The 21,186-nt window shown below is 41.0% G+C and overlaps 1 protein-coding gene across 4 annotated transcripts in view; it reads left to right on the top strand.

Moving 5' to 3' along the window:
* Nucleotides 1-21,186, top strand: part of LOC122816649 (IQ domain-containing protein E-like) — a 292,142-nt gene that overhangs the window by 135,240 nt on the left and 135,716 nt on the right. For all 4 annotated transcript variants that reach the window (XM_044089582.1, XM_044089585.1, XM_044089584.1 and 1 more), the window contains exon 8: nucleotides 15,997-16,052. In XM_044089582.1, the coding sequence (XP_043945517.1) occupies nucleotides 15,997-16,052 (56 nt within the window). The remainder of the gene's footprint in view (nucleotides 1-15,996; nucleotides 16,053-21,186) is intronic.

A 21,186-nucleotide genomic window follows, 5' to 3' on the forward strand; every position in this document is an offset into this window, starting at 1 on the left:
CTCCAAATTTTCCAAGGGTTTTTTCTGCTCTCTCATTCAATTTTGGGAAGAAAAAAAAACAGATTCAGCAAAATAATGGTAAGTGAAGATTTAAAAAGCAAAGGCAGGGAGGTTCCAAAATGAAAGTAGGACTCCCGCCCCCCAAACAAAGGACAGCCAAATAAGTCAGAATGACTAGGTAAGTGACATTGTTTCCCTTCCCACCCTGGTAGTTCCTTATCCCTTTCAAAAAGTCTGAATATCCATTTCTCTCTTTGGCAACAGCTTATTTCATATAAATGGGTTCTGAGACTAATTCAGCAGGGTTACAGATGGCAGTAGAAAGAAATCCCTCCTTTGCGGGGAACTATTCCACATCTGCAAGACTAATCCCCTCTGTTTCCACCTGCCCTACAGCACTTACTTTTAAAGGGGGTAATAGATAAAGTTCCTCCTTCCCAGTTGGCAAAAAGTTTTTTATTCAGAAATGTTTTTGGTGCCAAAGAAAGAAAATGCCTTGATAGCAGTTCTGGAAATGTCCTTCCTAAACTAGTATATGATAGTACCCAAGTTCAAAATGCTGTCACTATACAACCTCTTAGCCCTTTTTCTCCATTTGAGGTTTTTTTTTTTTTTTTTTTTGGTAACTTTAGATTTAAAAGATGCTTATTTTCACACTCCTTTCTATTCAAACTTCAGACATTTCTTAAGGTTTTATGTGTCTGGATCATATTATCAGTTCTCTGCCTTTCCTTTTGGGTTATCCACTGGTCCAAGTGTCTAGCAGCCGTTATAGCACATTGCAGGCTACAGAGTATCTATATTTTTCCATATTTAGATGACTTGCTTATCTTTTCTGAGTCTTTTCTTAGTGTCAGGAATGTCTTACTTGAGTGAGATATCTCCTATGCAGGCTGGGATTCCAAGACAACATTCAAAAGTCTTTTTTGCCTCCATCACACAGGGTTGTGTTCCTGGGGTGGCTGCTAGACACTTGAGTACAAAGAGCTTTTCTTCCACAGGAAAAATAAGCAGAATTTAGATCTATTCCAGGGGTTTTACACTCAGACTTTGGTCACCGCAAGGGAATCCTTCAGGATCTGGTCTTCATGGTGTCTATGATTCACATGATATGTCTGGCAAGACACCACATGAGACAGATACAGTTGTATCTGAAGTCTGTCTGGTCCCAGCACCAACACCCATTATCTTTTCAAATTCCAGTTCTGGGATTTATGATTAGAGAAATCACTTGGTAGAGACAACAGATATCCCTGAATCCAGGTCTCCCCTTTTGCCCTTCTACAACAGAGCAGTCAGTCATCACAGACATCTTGGACTTTGCTTGGGAAGCAGTGTCAAGGGGGATAAAATTGTGAGATATTTGGGACAACAAAGATAGAAACAAGCACATAAATATAAAAGACATTCTGGTCCTCATCAAGGAATTTAACTCTCTGAATCATCTTTGGTCCCCAGGACCACTTCATGTTGTTGCAGATATTATCGCAGTGGTGTGGTACATAGACAAGCAAGGGAGAACCAGGTCTTACCCCCTCTGCAGACTAGACATGTTTGCATGGGATATAGCTTAACAGTAGTACAATCTTATGCTAAAGGCCTCCTACATTCCATAGAAGCAAAACTGTGACAGACAAGCTAAGCAGGACATAGGTAGACCCTCATGAATGGAAACTAAATTGGGGGTCTTCCACAATTTGATCTGTATGTAGGGGGCTCTATAAGCAGACCTTTTTTGCCAAAACTCTGAACAATCAGCTGGCAAAATTCTGCTCCAGTACTCAAAGAAATAAGGCCTGGAAGACATATGCCTTTTCTTTTCCTTGGACAGGAATGTTTCTGTGTGCTTTTCAACTATTTGTACTCATGTCCAGGGTACTTCTGAAGTTTCAGAAAAAATCCCCCAAGATCATTGGGGTGACTCCCTTCTTTTGGAATTGTCCAGGGGGAATTATCACACTCTTCCTCACATACTAGATCTACTCACACAAGAACAGGGGAACATCCTAATACCAAACAACTTTAACTGACTGCCTGGATGACAGGGTCTTAAATCGCTTTAGGCACCATTTACTGCGGACATGCAGCAGGTACTAAAGGAGGCAAGAAGAATTGCCACTAGAAAATCATATATTAGTAAATTGAAAATGTTTTCTAATTGGTGTCAACAGCACAAGCAGCAACCAGGGCTAGCATTTCTTTGGTTTTACAATATTTGTGTGAGTTACTTTCCTATGTTCTGTCTTACTCCTCTGTCAAAGTGCATTTGTTAGCCATTTCAGCATGTCTGTTCATGGATCTCCCTCCTTCAAGGCATTCCCATGTCAAAATGCTTTTGAAAGGGGTATTGCATAAGAGGCCTCCAAGAAAACTGGTGGCTCCGCCTTGGGATTTTCATTTTGTGTTATAGGAACTAATGCATGCTGGATTTGAACCAACTCATCTGGCAGACTTGAGGTTCTTAACATGGAAAGCAGTTTTACTGGTTGCTCTAACCTGTGCAAGAAGACTGTCTGAGTCGCAAGCTCTTATGGTGGGTCAACCTTATTTCATTTTCCACAGAGACAGGGTTTACTTGAAAACAGATCCTTTTTTATGCCTAAAGTGATATCCGATTTTACTTTAAGCCAAAATATCCATCTCTATGTTTTCTTCAATGAACCAGAAAATAAGGGAAAAGGATACTTCATAACTTGGATATTCACAGACAAATGAGGTACTATCTTGACAGAACAATATCTTTCATAACTTCCTATCAGTTTTTTTATTTCTTGTGAAGGTAAGACGGGACAACCTGTGTCAAAATAGACTATTTCCAAATGGTTGTTCAGGATATTTCCTTTTGTTATTCCCACCACAACAAAACTATTACAGGCAGGGTGAAGGCACATTCTACCAGGACCTTGGTTTCTTCTGTGGCTTTTTGAAAAGGGCTGAACTCTTGAAGTATTCTAGAAGCAGCAACTTGGTCCTCTATAGATACTTATACAAAGTACTACAAGATAGATTCTTTCTTTGAGTCTAGGTCAGGATTTACTAGGACCATTCTCCAGGGGGTCCTGGACCATTCTCCTTCCAGATATTCTAAGCAATGGTAGCCTACTCTTATAGCTTAGGCTACTGCAACTGAGATCAATGTGAAGAACATAGTACAGTGGTGTACGTAAACTTACCGTAACAGCAGATGTTCCAATGATCAGTGCTGCTTTAGCAGCTCCTGTCCTCCATTTTCTTTGTTTTTGGTGTGTTTTTTTATTCCAGAGTATGGACATTAATGTTTTTGTTGCTCCTAGCAATGTCTTCTCAGGGCTCATTCTCCATCTCTCATTTGGCATGAAAGCTCTGAAATGCTTGGGACCCAAACCTGGCATTTTAGACAGCTCAGCTCACCTTGAGCTGACTAATGGTTTGGGTGTGTGGAAGTGCTCTGAAGCTTTGGAAGTTGGCAGACTGTCATATCCAATGCAGGATATAACCCATATATAATGCTACTGCATTAGTGGTCATTTGAACAATTACTGTTATGGTAAGTTATTACTTACATAGCTGTGACTTTCTGTGCTTGAGTGGTTTGTCTGTTTAAGTGCTGTGATGGCCTGTCTGTTAATACTGCATGTGTGTTCTGTGCTGTGGTGGTCTGACTATTACTCTTACATGTGTGGTCTGAGCTGTGGTGAATGGCTGTTACTGCTACATGTGTATTTCTGTCCTTTACTGGCCTAGCTGTCACTGCTACATGTGTTGTGGTTGCCTGGCTGTCACTGCTACTTGTGTGTTTATGTGCTGTGATGGTCTGGTTGTTACTGATGCATGTATATTATTGTGCTTTGATGGCCTAGCCATTATAAATGCATGTGTATTTTTGCAGTGTGGTGGCCTGGCTGTCACTGCTACAAGTGTGTTTCAGTGTTGTTTTAGCATGGTCTTATCCTATATGCTGATGACATGGTCATTTACTGATCAGGTCATTCTCACTAGGGTTGCCACCTTTTCAAATGGCCAAAGTAGGATATTTTCAGGACAAACATCAGATTTTACAGGCCGACACATACCCATGGTCAGTACAAAGGATAGAACTTAACTTTTTTGCCTAAATAATAGCTTATTCTTGTAGCATTTTAGTTGCTTATTCTGTTTCTTATAACATTTAGGTATTTTAGATACAGAATAAATGTTTTATAGGTTGGTACTGGGCTATCTGCCCGAAGGCATATATATTAGCCCAGCCACGATGTGTGGTATTCATCGCCCCTTTAGTAGTTCCCTAGACCCTTGTACTAGCAGCTAGTACCATTGGCCCCTATCTAGTAGTGCTGTTGGTGTGATCCCCGGTGTGAACTTTCTGTTACCCATCCACTCATCAAGTTTCCTCTTGAAGAGTGATAGTGAGGGGCTCTGTCTTATGTAGATCGGGACCCTGTTCCATAGTAAGGGAAGTCTCTGCGAAGGGAATCTATCCCTCCAGCATGTTCTATTCATTGTTGTGTTGAGGTTTATATCCCTAGAGCGTGTAGCTCGAGTAGATTTGGTTTTGCTAAGATGGAGCATGTTCAGCAATTCTGGGTTGGACATGGCTCTGTACGTTAGACAGAGATCGCCTCTGAGAAAGCGGTATGCAACAGAGAACAGTCTTAGCTTTTTCAATCGTGCTGCATAGGGCAACTGTTTGAGGCCAGTAATCCTCTTGGTTAGGTACCTCTGTGGTCTCTCCAGTTGCTGGAGATGTCTTGCCAGGTACATTCCAATTGGTGCATTCTACTCAATAATGGGTCTGATGAGGGAAGAGTAGAGGGGCACCATTACATCCTTAGATCTTGATGCGAACCCTTTCGTGATCAGATGGGTCACATAGTAGGATTTTCTAACCACTTTGGCAACATGGTTATCAAAGGAAAGCTGACTATCTACTTGGGTCCCTAGATCCCTTATTTCTTCTTCAGATTTCAGGGGATTACCTCCTATGTTGTAGTTTGCAGGTACTCTGTTTTTTCCAAAGGGGATTACTACGCATTTTTTTGCATTTAGCTTGAGACCATGGCTTTCACACCATGCATCAGTCTCATTTAGGCTCTTCTGGAGGATCTCCATGTCGGCCAGAGACTCTATTATAGCACCCAGTTTGCAGTCGTCCACAAACTTAGTCAGCCACAGCCCTTCCGTGCTTGCCTGTACTTCTGATAAGTATATGCCAAACAGGAGGGGCCCCAGAACAGAGCCTTGAGGCACACCACTCGTTACTGGTCTGGATTCGGACATAGATCCCGCTACTCTTACTTTATGGGATCTGTCTGAGAGCCAGTTTGCGATCCATCTTGTGACGTAAGGGTTTATGCCCAGGCTGGTGAGCTTATCAATAATACCTGAATGGGGAATGGTGTCAAATGCTTTAGCAAGGTCAAGGTAAGCTGTGTGTACCTCCTTTCCCTTATCTATAGCCTGAGTAACTGTCTCAAAGAAATCCACCAGGTTCAGGAGGCATGATCTGCCCTTGACAAAGCCGAACTGTGTTCAACTATTACATACAATATAGGACATAATTATGTCCTACAATCTCAGGACATTTGCCATTTGTAATATTATTTGTCAGGACACAACTGCCCAAAGAGGGACTGTCCCTCGCAAAGTGGGACAGGTAGTAACCCTAACTCTCACAACAACATTCAGTGCCAACTCCAGTCAGACTAATATAAGCTCCATCAATGGCTCATAAACCATTAACTAGTTCTCAACACAGTCAAGACCAAAACTATGTTTTTTGGAACTCCACATAAAATTCACAAAGCACCTGACTCTTTAAGTGTCTTTGACCTACACAACTATTCTATAGAAGTAACTTCCACCTTCAAATACCTAGGATTATGGCTTGACCAGTCTATAAACTTCCATTTCTGCATAGACAAAGTGAGAGCCAAAATAAACTCCCTCCTGTTCTGAATGGACCAAAAAGATCTCCCCTTTTCTATATGAAGCAGCCAAAGCAGCATAGGCACCAGAAGCTGTCAAAGACTGGGGGTTGGAGGGTGAGAGGGGCACTTAGTGATCTAAATAGGGCAATTTTTTACAGAATCATGTTATAAGAAGATTCCCAAATTTGCAACTGATTCCACACATTCACCCCATCACTGTCAATGGTTAAAAAATCTTTCTTGGTGGAACTACCTCATATTTTGAACTATAACCAGTTAATCAATAATGGCTCACAAAATATTGCACAATCCTGACAATGTACCTCCCCTAAAAAATCTTCTATAGCCCTACTCTAACATTCATACTTTTCGATCATCTAACAAAGACAGCAGGCAACTTTCTTTACTTTGTTGCTAAAAATTGGAATACCCTTCCGCATAGTATTAGATCCATAAGCAATCTTAAACATTTCAAAATCTCTCTCAATAGACACTTATTTTTTATCCTGACTTTGCACATGTAACACTCCAGGCTAATTATTAATTTAGCATAACTTATACAATTTGGCTGTACGTACTAACTCTGTTAACATATCCCTTTTAATAACACTACTTCTCTATAAGTAGTTACATTCCTAGCTGCAACTCTCACCACAGAAGTATTACTAACCACTGGCCACATTCATGAAGGCCATAAACACTGCCTCACTGGGCCACCCACAGTATCCCTGTTGCCTCCAAAATAGCTTAAAACATGGCCTAGTAGGGATCACGTAAGACACTAATTACAGCCTCAAAACTGGTTATGTGCCAGGTGAATGGAGAGTCACAAGAATCATCCCTTTTTATAAGGGTGGACCAACAACTGACCCAGGAAACTACAGACCCACCAGTCTGACAAGTCCAGTATACAAAACCATGGAACAAATTATCATGGAAATCAACATCAAGGAAATTGGCAACCCACAGATACTAAACCCATCCCAGTTTGGCTTTGATAAGGAAAGGTCTTGCCTACTCAACCTGGTAGACTTCATTCAGAAGGTCACCAAGGCTATAGATGAAGGGGAAACAGTCCATACTGCCTATCTGGACCTGGCCAAGGCATTCGATACAATACGCCACTCTGGTAGTACTGACAAACTCTCTGAACTAGACATAAATCACTACATAACTCACTGGACTGCTAGCTGGCTCACAGACAAGACCCAAGAAGTCAGAACCAGTGAGACCACCTCCATGAGGATGCCAGTCACCAGAAGAGTACTCCATGGCTCTGTGGTAGGCCCACTCCTCTTTGGCGTATACTTCTTGGAAGTCATGGCTAATGTCAAAGACCTCTGGCTTACCAGGTTTGTAGATCACTGCAAATTGGGAGCTATCAGATTTTCCCAGTGACATCAGCATCCTACAAGAGGGTTTAGCACAAATAAAAATGACTGGTGCAAAAGCCACAGTGTAAAGCTCAATGCAAAGAAAGGCATTATAGTGCCTTTTTGAAAACTGTCCACCCAAGCTATCTACTCCATCAATAAAACACCCTTAAAAACTGACCCAACAAGACAAGAAGAAAAACATTCTATGTCACCCAACTTATACACAAGAGTAGGGCATCCAGGTCAAAAGAAGTTATAACACCACTCTGCTCAGCCCTTATCATATGCATCATCAAATACAATGCCCCTTTTGTCACATACATAACCAGCCACTTCCATAACGTCCTCAAAAGTTTCTCACTAGAGAATCCAGGGCATGAATACACTGTCATACACAGATCGCCTTAAGGCCCTCTCTCTGTAGTCTCCTACAGGTTACTAAGAAACGATATATGCATGGCATACAGGGCACCCACGGATCCAGCTCTGATGGAACTATTGTACATCCACAAAATGAATAGCATCAGAAACACTAGCTCTAAGAACCTGAACTTTGCCTGTGACAGAAACAGAACAAGCTGGAGAGATTGGTGTGCATCTCAAAGGGTCCCTGGCGCTATAGAATAAGCTCCCCATTCACTTAAAACAAAGTTCATCCTTGATCTTATTCAAATGCAGCCTTGATCACTGGACAGGAAATTGCTTTTCACCCCTGGTCTGCCTCCCCCCTCATGTCTATGATGGACAGTGGTCAACAGCATGTAAAATGATCTCCAAACTAATATACTTCCAACATAATCCTTACCTACCTCCTAACATCCCCCTACCATATAGGTGACCAGGGCACTCTGGGACAAAACTGGGTTGGGTTGCATGGTTAAGCTTATAGACAACCTGGTGGTCATTAGCCTAGTATAAAACTATGAACCTGTAAAAAAGACACTACAAAACAGAATAAAGATTCCCAAGAATAACATACAAAGTAATACGTTGTAAATTAAGTATTTTATATGTATGCATACCTCTAACAATCACTATATTGCTGTTCTGCCCATGTTCTTTACCTACATATCCTTCACAACATTTCAGTTTTTATTGCTGTAGAAGCCAGTGGCAATGTGATTTATTTATTGTAAATATTTAGTCACCATTTAGGATTATCAGAACAGTGAAATGCTAACATCCAAGTTCTAGTTTTAAAAACTTCAAGGCGTTTGCAAAAAAATGTGATTTTACAGCAATCAAGTTGAGAGAATTCCAGACACCACAAACTAAATACAGTATTAGATGACCACTACTGGCAACTGCTACTATTTCTAAAAACTAGATATTTTTGTTTATTTCTGCCAATGAGGCATACAATTTGAAAATATTACTAATGTGTATACATCTCTACTGAAAATATAGTGCATCATATGCACTACAGATAATTTGCAAGTATTTAAAAGCAGAAGAAATGCATACGCATTCCTGGTTTTATCAGAATGTCATCATGTAATATATCTTTAAATTACTACCCGCCATTCTGCTACAGATGCAAATTCTGTTACAACCAGCTTGTCTGATACATGACAATGCGTCCTCCCATGCACAGACAAAAAATAAACACTACCTTCTGCTATGCAAACCAAACATTTCTTGATGCTAGAAAGCATTACAGGAGATGAAGTGAAAAGCCCACATTGGTAGCTTGCATACATAATCCATCTGCTGCCATGTGAGGTGCATTTCCCAAAAAATAAAACTATAACAAAAATAAGTTACCTTAACAGCATAACACATAAAGACAGCAAAATAACCACTTCATAACCATGTGCAGTGTTCTCTGAAATGAACTGCAGTGCTAGTGTAAACTCCAGCCTGGAAACATGTTGACCCAAACTAAACATACATTAGTTTCTTTTTTTATATTTTTTATACACAGTTCAATACAAAGCATACATCAACGTTTCTTTTTTTAATACACCATTCAACACAGAGCATACAAAGTTTCTTTTTTTATACACATTTCAACACAGTCTTCGAACAGTTCTGCACAATAAACTCTTCTTTAACATATCACGGTTTCTAATGTTATTTTCTAATAATCCTTGTTTTTAAAAAAAATACCACCAGATGGGACACAAACAAGTATCACTTTGCCATAAAAATGTGTAATATGGGAAGAATCTGATTCAATGCAGAACATTCTTTACTCTTTTCCATATAACCTAGAGAATATTTAGCTGACTCACTAATTTAATAGTGAAAAATACAACTGCAAATTATAAATTTAAATTATCAATAAGTGCACAGGAAAGGAGTAATCACACAGTCTGCACGGGGGGGAGGGGCTATGTTTAGTCTACATCACTACATACAATGCCCGCAATTTGGTCCCTGTTTTGCTTCCTCCGACATTTCTATGTTTATGATAAAATAAAAATAATAACAATAAGCAAATATGTCAAAGCCCTACAGTTAAAAGGCTTTTCGCTCGATTAGAAAAAAACGTTGAGATATCCTAGTATTACACCATGAAGGGCTCCAGTATTACTGTCCTTAACCTACAACCATTCTCCCCTGTTTATTCTTAGGTGCATCACCAACTGTAATTGTTGAAGTAACAGGTTGCAAAGCACTTCTTACCATGGATAACTCTGGCAGCAATAATGTGAACATTTTCCGTGCACTGTTGTTTGAATTCACGTTAGCATGGAATGCCCACATGGGTCCTGCTTAAAGGAAAATTCCATGGTCTTGTAGCTGTAAAAGTGTGGGGGGGGTGCTCTCCCTCCCCCTTGTCCTATGGTCGGAGAGTGATTGTATACTGTGTGATTGTGACCGGGACGGGTGCACTGGTGCGGGACTGCGGGTCCTCCTCCTCCTTACATGTAAGTTGAAAAGACAAGTTGCTGGATCTGCTGCAGAAGTGGGGGGTGCCCCTCACCCTTCGCTTTATGGTTCCGGCACCCATGCAGAGCAGCTATTGGCAAAGGAGGACTCCTTTCTCAACTTGAATATGGACTCCCAATTTTTGCTTCTGCCTCCAAGAAAAAAACATTTCCACACTACAGACTCTCTCTAACACCATCTATTTATTTATTTATTACAAACTCGTCTCTCTATGGGCATCACTGTATCACCCTAGAAAAAGACAAATGGCTACCCATAAAACAAAGATCTAACCTACTTTTAGGATTTCAAATTTACAAACTACTCCAGCTCCACATATGTACCTCCTCATACAACCTGAGACTACTCCCAAGCCACACAAACTCACATTACCCCTGTGACCAAACTCCACAGCACTGCACATGCTTTCATTTTAGACACCTACTCTTTAGTAAACCCTCCCCATCAACCTAAATAAAATCAACACTTATTCCAAATTCAGAATGCAACTCAAAAAGCACTTCTCCATCCAAGCCAAATGTTCCTGATTCAACACAGTATGTATCACCTAACCTATTTCTTTACTGAGTCTCTTCTCCTCTCTCAAAATTCATTGAAGATTGACCCACTTTAGAAACTAATGTATATACTGTACATTATACTCTGCTTGATTGTTCATTGCACTGTGCTTGCTCACTATAATGTGTCTACACAGTTCTTTCTAAGTAATTACTCTGAACTACTCTGTTATTGCTGACATTTCTGTATTTTTTGTTTGTGAAATGTTCTGTATTTCACCCAGGCTGAGCCTGAAATTAGAATATATTGATTAGTATACTACCCCCAGTTGAGTTGTTCAGTTGAGTCTTTCAGCTTTTCCCAGTTAGGGGTCGCCACAGCGGAACTCCGGTCCACTAATGATTGGTAGTTGATTTTTACGTGCCGAGTTACCAGCCCTGATGCACAACCTTCCAAGAAGGTACGCCCATTCACGCATGTCTCCACGCAGAAGACGCTCTAGCTGAAAATCGAACCAGACAGCGTCTTATTGTGAGATGACAATGCTACCACAGCACCACTACTGCGGGTACATACTACCCCCAGTTAACAAATGTAAATAAATAAATAAATGATTGTCATTGTTACATATATTTTTGTGCTGTGTGCCCTGGCTGTCATTGCTACATGCATGTTTCTACACTGTATGCCCTGGTAGTCACTGCTAAATGCAAGTTTCTATGCTGTGTGTTCTGATTGTCACTACTACATGCAAACTTCTATGCTTTGTGCCCTGATTGTCACTACTACACGCATGTTTCTATGCTGTGTGCCCCGATTGTCACTGCTACATGCATGTTTCTATGCTGTGTGCTCTGGCTGTCACTGCTATACACAAGTGTATGCTGTGTGGCCTGGCTGTCACTACTATATGCTTGTTTCTGTGCTGTGGTAATTAGACTGTTAATAATGTATGCATGTTTCTGTGCAATGATGACCTGGCTTTTATTGCTGCATCTGCTTTTCAGTTCTGTGATGGCCTGGCTGTCACTGTTACATATGTGTTTTATGCTGTACTGGCCTGGTTGTCCCTACTACATCTGTGCTTCTGTGCTGTGATGGCCTGGCTGTAACTGTTACATGTGTGTTTCTGTGCTGCAGTGACCTGGCTATCACTGTAACATATGTATTTACATGCAGAGGTGGCATGGCTGTGACTGTTCCATGTGTGTGTCTGTGCTGTAATGCCCTGGCTATTACTATTACATATGGGTTTCTGTACTGTGGTAATCTAGCTGTCACTCTTACATGTGTTTTTCTATGATATGGTAGCCTGGTTCTCAGTGTTACATATGTGTTTGTGTGGTCTGATGTCCTGGCTATAAGTATTATATGTGTGTTTATATGATGTGATGGCCTGGTTCTTACTGCTACACGTATTTCTCGGCTGAGCTGGCTTGTCTGCCACTGTAACATGTGTTCATAGGTTCATACTAGGCTACCTACCCTGGGGCAATTATAAGCCTAGCCCGATTCTGTATGGCTTACGCCACCCTTTGATTTGAGTATGTTGTGCCCTTTTTAAGGTTTAGTTTACTGTGCCTCTGTCTAATAGTGACACGGGAGTAATCCCTGGGACAAACCTATGATCCCCCATCCACCTATCGAGATTCTTCTTGAAGAGATTCAGTGAGGTGCTCTGCCTCACATGAACTGGAATTCTATTCCAGAGCGAAGGGAGCCTCTGGGTTATGAACCTGTCCCTCGAGCAAGTTCTATTTATTTCTGTGCTGAGGTTCAAGTCCCTCAAGCATTTGGCTCTAAGAGATTTAGATTTACTGAGGTGGAGCATGTCCATTAATTCTGGATTTGACATAGCTTTGTATGTCAGGCATAGATCGCCTCGAAGTAGGCGGTATGCAACTGAGTAGAGCTGGAGTTTTTTTAACCGAGCAGCATATGGCATCTGTTTGAGACCCTTGATCCTCTTGGTGAGATACTTTTGGGGTCTTTCTAATTGCTGCAGGTGTCGGGTAAGGTACATCCCAAAAGGGGCATTGTATTCTATGATGGGCCTGATGAGGGATGAATAAAGGGGCACGATTACCTCTCTTTATCTAGATGTGAAACCCTTTGTGATGAGGTGGGCTATGTAGAAGGTCTTTCTAACCACTTTGGCAATGTGGTTTTCAAAGGAGAGATTGCTATCAACTTGGGTCCCCAGGTCCCTAATAACTTTCTCTGTACTTAATGGGTTTCCGCCTATGTGGTAATTTGTGGGCACATTGTTTTTGCCAAAGGGTATGACTATACATTTTTTGGCATTTAGCTTTAAACCATGGCACTGGCACCAGTTATCTGTCTCTGTGAGACCTTTTTGAAGGATGTTTGTGTCAGCTGGAGAGTCGATTATGGTGCCCAGTTTGCAGTCGTCTGCGAACTTGGTGAGCCATAGTCCTCCCACGTTTGCCTGTACCTCGGAAAAGTATATACCGAACAAGAGTGGTCCCAGGACAGAACCCTGTGGGATGCCACTTGTGACCGGTTTCGAGTCTGACACAGCTCCAGTAACTCTCACTCTGTGGGTTCTGTCTTTGAGCCAGTTTCCGACCCATCTAGTGACATAGGGGTTTATATTTAAGCTGGATAGCTTATCTATGATACCCGAGTGGGGTATTGTGTCAAATGCCTTTGCAAAGTCCAGATAGGCTGTGTGGACTTCCTTCCCTTCATCTATGGCTTTGGTGACTGTTTCGAAGAAGTCAACCAGGTTCAAAAGGCAGGATCTGCCCTTGACAAAGCCGAACTGGGTAGGATCTAGTGTCTGTAGGTCCCCAATGTCTTTGTTTATGAGCTCCGTGATGATCCTCTCCATAGCCTTGCAGACTAAGCTAGTCAGGCTTATGGGGCGATAGTTTTCAGGGCCCGTAGAGGCTCCACCTTTGTGGAGTGGGACCACTGTTGCTGTACGCCATTCTGTGGGCACATATCCTGTAGTGAGGCTGAGATTGTATAGCTGTTTTATTTGAGGGATTAGTTCCTCTTGGAGTTCATGTAGGACACAACCTGGGACGCCATCTGGTCCCATGGAAGCAGTGTTTTTTGCTTTGGAGAGGACAGCCTTCACCTGAGCATCAGAGATGTTTGGGAGGCAGCCCTCTGCCGGAATTGATACTTGCTCTTTTGGGGGGGGGGGGGTGGAGAAGTTTGCACTGAACCTGTCTGCCAGGATATTGGCGATGTCTGTGGGTTCAGTGTATTTTTGTCGTTTAGAATCAACTCAGAACAAGTCTGGGAGTTGCATCCCAGGTTCCTAACATAACTGAAAAAAGCCTTATGATTGTCTTTGGTGCCCTGTGCAATTTTTCTCTTGAAGCTGGCCTTGGAGGATTTTATGAGGGATCGTAATTTTTTGCTAGTACTGATCAGAGATGCCTTCCCTATTAGGGATTTTGCTCTATCATGTAGTAGCTTCCTCCTTCTGTTGTACAGTTTATTTATGGCAGGGGTCCACCAGACTGGACTCCTGCCTTTGGATGATTGGGTCTTGGTTTTGTTTGGGATAGCATGATCCATGCATTCCTGGAGATGTCCGTAGAATGCATTTATATAGGATTCTGCAGTTTGGGCTGTAGTTTCCACTGGCCCTGGGGCCTTGAAGGATTCCACTTCGGTTTTGAGAAGTGAGAAGTTCGCTTTTGAGAAGTTTTTCACTGTGGTTTTCTGGGCTGGAGGTGGGGTCGGGATGTGGACATCCAGTGAAATTAATTTATGGTCTGATCTTACCAATGAGGGATATACTTCTGGTGTGGAGAATAGAGTCCCCATGTTGGTAATGATCAGGTCTAGTATGTTGTCCCCTCTTGTGGGAGTGGTGACTAGTTGTTCCATAGCATTTGAGTTTAGAATTTCCAGGAACCTTTGGGCTAAGGTGCTGGGGCTTGAGTAGTGCTCCCAGTCAATGTTTGGGTAGTTGAAGTCACCCAATATAATGGTGTTCGGAGAGATTTTCATGTTCTCCAATGTTTTCAGGAAAGCTGAGTGGGATTCCTGACTTTGAGAGGGTGGTCTGTAGGATGCCATAAACTGAAAAGCAGTCTTGCCCACTGTTAGTTGCACATGGATGGTCTCCAATACTTCGTGCAATGCCACTAACCTGGAGGTGTGGATATCCTTGATAAATATGGAAACTCCCCCTCCTTTTGTGGTTCGGTCCGGGTTTTGGAGCTGAAAAGCATGATATGAGGTATAGCCTGGTAGTGCTGGGGTGCTCTCTGGAGCCTTGAACCAGGTTTCTGTCACTGCACAGATATCAATGTTCTCCATACTGAGGAGAGCTTCGAGTGCGTGCATCTTGAGGTTAAGACTTCTGGCGTTAAGCAGCATTACCCTTAGTTTCTTGTTCCTTGTGCTGTCTATGGGGGTGGGTTTGACTGTTTCTTTATTGTAGTCACTTGGTTGTCACTGCTATATGTGTATTTCATTGCTGTGGTAGCCTTGGTGTCATTGCTACTTTTCTGTACATTGTTACATGTACCTTTCAGTGATTTTAATCTTTTCCAGTGACACAGTGCCTAGGAATTTCCTTTTGGTTCAACAGTCATTTGACACTTTACCATAGTCATTCATGTTACAGAAAATTCTATTTCTTCTTCTAGCAAACACCAAAATGCCTTTTTTTTTAAACTTAGCCTGTAGGTATAAAAGCTTGCATGCAGGTACTCCATGAATGTAAATGTTTACTAGTGAGCCCTCTTTTCCATCAGTATTTGCCTGTACATATCTTTGCAACAATCATCTAATCATCACAGAGGTCGGTATGTATAGAAATGCGGAGCCATGTCATACATGACTGTACAGGGTAGTTTTTGAGCCAGTCTACTAAACTTAATCAGAATTCAGATGTAAATTTTTGAACATATCATACAAGTATGTAGTCTAATTACAGCACTGTACCACTATGCGTTTACACTGTGCTTGTGTGTCTGTGTGTGTGTGTGTGTGTGTGTGTGTGTGTGTGTGTGTGTGTGTGTGTGTGTGTGTGTGTGTGTGTATGAGAGAGAGAGAGAGACTTTATGCATTTATTTTATTTATTTTTGTGTTTATTATTTGTTAATCAGTAAGATGTCTGACCTAAAGTAGAATAAGTTACAGCTACAGTTCTGTCCTCCTGCACCAGTTTTTGTAGCACATACAATGTAACAGTATATAACATAGTCTGAATGCAATTTAGATGCAGTTCATGAGTGCAACAGATTGATTTGTGTATTGTTACTATATTTTAATTCCAACATTACTTATAAAGTCATACCCTGAAACGATTTTTTTCTTGTTTATATCAGACTATGCAGGCTGGAGTAGAGAATGGCTAATTTTGAGAATTAGCGAGCTGGAAAAGGTACGTGTTATCTAAAAAGGCCTTTTAACAATGCACAGTGGATAGTAATAAGAAAAGCTACCTATTTTATAGTACTGACTCTCATGATTTAAGACAGTGGGCATACATATAACATTATTAAAATCAATTGCAAAATAGGAACTCTTGAAGCAATTAAGTTCCTTTATTTTAGTGCCTTGTTTAACATGCAACTAAATTGCCTTTATTTTAGTGCCTTGTTTATCATACAGCTGAAGTTCCTTTATTTTAATGCCTTGTTTATCATGCAGCTGAAGTTTCGTTATTTTAGTGCCTTGTTTAACATTATTAATATTTGATTTAGCTCCATATCAAGGAGGGAGACACTGACTATGACCCAGACATCCCTGGTTCAGTTAGTGTCCTGGAGCTGGAAGTGCTAGAGAGGGGAGTGAGACAAGGCGCATGTGTCTGAATTCTACTTTCAATGAGAGAATTCCTGATGGAGACTGAAAATCACATGGAGGCACTTATGTTATGCATTGGGCCTACTAAGGGGTTACATCACTCACAGAAATGGATGACATGCAGTCACTAAGGCAAATGTCATGCTGAGTCTTAGAGCATACTTTAGGCATGCACAAAGGAAAGTGAGGACGTACAGATAACCTCATTCCTGAAAGCAGGAAGACAACACCATTTCTGCCACTCAGCCCTCATCCCTAAGAGAAATACACTGGCTGTATGGCTTTTGCCTCGGGGGAAATTAATGGACTTTTTGTGCCGAAGGAAGGGAAGCTTGTTAGTCATCAGGCATAAAAAAAGGTTAGTAATGTCTGCAAATGTTCACTGTTTAAGTACAGAAAACATTGTCATTTTAGATAGTTTCAACCAACAGGTTGTTTACCTTCATCACAGATGGTGCTCCTCATGTGAATTTTTTCAGCAAACAGACATATTGTCGTGAAATTTAATAGACTGATTTTTTTTTTGATTAGTAACTTGTCAACACTTGGAAAGGAAGGAAAGTAAAGGCAGCAACATTGCTAGCAAGGTAGAAACAGATGGAACTAATCATCAGTAATCATTAGCAAATCTCAATAGTGTCTACTGCAGAGGCCACAGAAGAAAACTAACTGGATTCCAATTGCTGAAAGTTAATTGGCAACTCAAAAGATTTCTATCTATCCTGAAAATTATCTCTAGACAGATGTATCCATTCTCTTATCCTGAAAATGGCAACTAAAGTGACAGGCATATCTGTAATCACCCTAAAAATAGTCAGCAGAGAGGCATACATATCTGTTCTGAAGGAACATTCCTGTGTAGAGGAGTAGATATCTCCTGTCTCCTCTTAGGTTTCCTTTCACATTATCCAAAATGTTGTTAATTTGATATTGAGGCACTGTTTCAGTGCATTCTGTGCAAACTCATACTAGTTAGGCTAATGGTCTTCTTCAGGCAGAAAACACATTCCTACCACGAGTGTAGCATGAAACTTTTCTCTTCACATTTTCAATCATATATTAGTGTTTTTGGAACCTTTTTTGTCCACTGTTAGAAAAGATAAAAGAAAACACATTGGCTATTGTGAGTAAGCACAAAATTATCATTTTGTGAAATCACTCTCCTTCAACTATTTAAATTTATTGGCCATCCCACTGTATCCCATAGAACCAGAATACAAAGTTCTCACCCCCTTCCAATTTATCTTGCTCTTTTAAAATTAGTGGCTCTCCACTTAAATAGCCAAGGCTTACGTTACCCCCTGTTTCATATCTAACTGCATAGTGCACACTGCAGCTTTTAAGATATTAACCCATTTTCCATCTAACCTTTAAAATCTGCAACATTTACTCCAGGACAACCAATTACTGGAAGGTCCACATTCTGCCTCTCAGTAGTCATCTTAGGATGAGTACTTCCGTTTTGCTCCTTGTGAGAGAAGGAGCATAGGGACATTATTTCCTGGAATCTGCTGATCACTGGAAAGCTTAATAACTGCTTCATAGGTGCCAGCTTGGCATTTCTGCTTATATGTTGCTCTTATTTATTTATTTTTATTTATTTGCAGTTGGTTTGCCAGGATAGTCCATTGGGCCAAAATGAACCCGTTTTCAATGGAGTCCTGGGGAGAAAAGCTCCAAAAACAATCAAGGTTACAATATTTTTTGATTATAATTTACAAGTGTCATAGATCCGAGTGAACATTACAATTAATACAGACTAGAGATGAAACTTACAGATGATACAGACTAGCAAAGGAACATTACAAAATAAATACTGAGAGCCATTACATCATAGGAAGCATGCACTTAAGAGGTGCAGCTTATTGCAATTCTTAGCAAATATCTTAGGAGTTATAAGGAGGTATGAGTTAAGAGTTAAGAAAAATGAAAACTGCTAGTGTAAACAGTGGAAGAAAGGAAGATGGAAATAGCCTGTGTAAGTTATGTGGGGTGGGAGCAGGAGCATTCCCACTGGGGTACTAGATGTGAGTGGAGAGATTTTTTGAAAATAAAGCGGTTAGAGGTGGTATGAATGGATGGCGGTAGGGATTTCCAGAGACGTGCTAGACCATAGGATAGAAGATTTTTGCCTGGGGGACGAGTTGGTTTGTATATTTCTAATAGATTTTGGTTGTTAGACCTTAGTACTCTGTCAGGTAGGTGCATTTTAAAGGCAGAGGAAAGGGAGGGACAGAGGGAGGGGTTTAAAATGAGCTTGTGAGCAAGAGTAAGTTGAGTATAGGTGAGATGATTGGGTAGTTCTAGCCATTTTAGTATGTGGAGAGAGGAACAGTGGTGGGTGGAGGACTTATGGCTGGTAGTGAACTTGGCAATTTTGTTGTAGCAAGAGGAAAGTTGTGTTTTCAGTGAGGATTGTAGATTAGTTAGGAGTGGAGCTCCATAGAGAAGGGAGGGGATAAGAAAAGATGTAGAGAGAGTGATTTTAGTGGCAGGTGTAAGATAATGATTTTGTCTGCAGAGCATACCTAGTTTTTGATGTTTTTTTTTATATTTAGCTGTAAGTGGGAATTGAATTTGAGCTGACTATCTATTTGGACCCCAAGTAACTTGGTCCCAGACACCAGTTCCAGAGGTGTGTTATTTTGACTGGTAATAGAGAATGAGTTTGTGTCAAAAGAGGTGACTTTGGAGGGAGTAAATACCATTAATTTGGTTTTAGAGGCATTGAGTGCTAGGTGATTCTTTTTCATCCAATGCTCAGTGGTTGAGAAAGCATCTTGAGTAAGCTTTAGGAGTGTAGGGATAGATGTGGCAGAGCAGGTAATAGTTGAATCATCTGCATATTGGATGATATTTGAGAAAGGGATAGAGTTGCGGAAATTATTTATAAATATATTAAAGAGTTGGGGACCCAGTATGGAACCTTGGGGAACTCTGGTTGGGGTATTGAGGAATGAGGAGGTGGCCTTTTTCCATTTTACTGCTTGATATCTATTGGATAAGTAGCTGGAGAACCAGTTCAAAGAGGAAGGAGATAGGTTGAGCGTAGAGAGTTTAGTTAAAAGTAGAGTATGAGAAATAGTTTCAAAGGTCTTAGATAGGTCAAGTAGTAGGGTAGAAACAATATGACCAGAGTCCCGGGCTTTGTTTACAGTTTCAAGGAAGGAGAGGAGGGCTGTCACAGTATTGTGACCTGGTCTGAATCCATGTTGTGTGGGAGTTAGTAGGTGATTATCTAAGAGATGTGGTAGGAGTTGAAGCTGGATACACTTTTCTAGGAGCTTAGAGATGGGAGACAGGATGGTGATGGGACGGAAATTAGTAACATTGTTATTATTGCCTCCTTTATGTAGTGGTATGATAAAGGCCTTTTTCCAGATTTCGGGAACTGTGCTTTCTTGGATAGAGCGGTTGATTAGAATGCTAATGGGGTAGGCAATCGCTTTGGCGGCTATGCTAAGAAAGTAAGAAGGGATGTTGTCAGGAGCATTAGTGCATGGCTTCAATTTCTGAAGGAGTTTTTTTATGGTAGATGTGGGGATAGGTTTTAATGAGAAAAGCGGGGAATGGGAAGGGGTATTAGGGGGTGATGATGATAAAGAGGACATGAGAGTGGGAGAAGAGCTGGATGGTAGAGAATTAGTAGATGAGAATGGGGGTGAAGTGCCGGTGGAGGGTAGAGTGTTGGTAGAGGAAAATAGTGGTGAATGGGAGAGTGTAGGGATGTTAGAGAATGATGAGGTTAGTTTGCAAATAGAATCAATGAAAAAAGAGTTGAATTGGGTAGCCAAATCTATATCGGGAGCATTAGGGTCTGGGGTGGGGGTGTCTGGTTTGCTGGGATTGAGAAGAGTATTTCTGAGGGTTAGTTTTATTATTGTTTTGGAGTATAGAGAAGTAATTTTGTCGATCAGAGATGATGAGCTTTTTTACTTTATTTCGAATAGTTTTGTATTCATTATGGATGAGGGGGTCCTATTTTTCTGGTAGTGTGCCCATGCTTTATCTCTGTGTCACATGGTTGCTAGTGTGTCTTTGGTTAGCCATGGGGCAAGTTTTGATTTTTATTCTTTTTGTCCTTAAGGGAACATGGTAATCTAGAAGGTTTAAGAAGGTTGAGTTGAAGTGGGCAACTGCATTATCTAGAGATAGTGTTTTTAGACTAATCCAATTTATTGCTTTTAGAGCGTTAGAAAAGGTTGTTGGATTAAAGTTCTTTTGGTTGCGGATAGTAATATAATTGTGAGTGCAATGTAGGAGTAAGGGGAGTCGATGTGTGAAGAAAGAGCAGAGTACATTGATTCCTGGCTGTTTCTAGTTAAACAGTGTATGTGCTTGACATTCCTGATTGGTCTGGTTACTATTTAAGGCAACTACTAGGAAAAGGCTACAGCAAGCCTACAGACCTTTGCATCATCTGGGACAAGACTATGAATCACCAACTTCCATGATGGCTGCACACTGAGTAACAGCTAAACTCTAGCTCTCTCAGTGTGAAAACAGAAGCTCAACAGAGAAGGCCAGTAGACTTTTGTGCCCCGGGTAAATTCAGTTACTGGCTAGTAAGTGCACTGCCTGGATGCCAGGAAAAAAGAAATATGGAGCAACTAGAAAAAAAATCAGCTACAAACAGTGAGGAAGAAACACTGACTGTGGAAGGTTCTGCAGCTATTCAACAAAAAGCAATGCAATCTCCAGACATGACT

This window comes from Protopterus annectens, chromosome 12.part0 (genome assembly GCF_019279795.1).
Source record: "Protopterus annectens isolate FY-2018-M chromosome 12.part0, PAN1.0, whole genome shotgun sequence".
Classification (NCBI taxonomy): Eukaryota; Metazoa; Chordata; order Ceratodontiformes; family Protopteridae; genus Protopterus; species Protopterus annectens.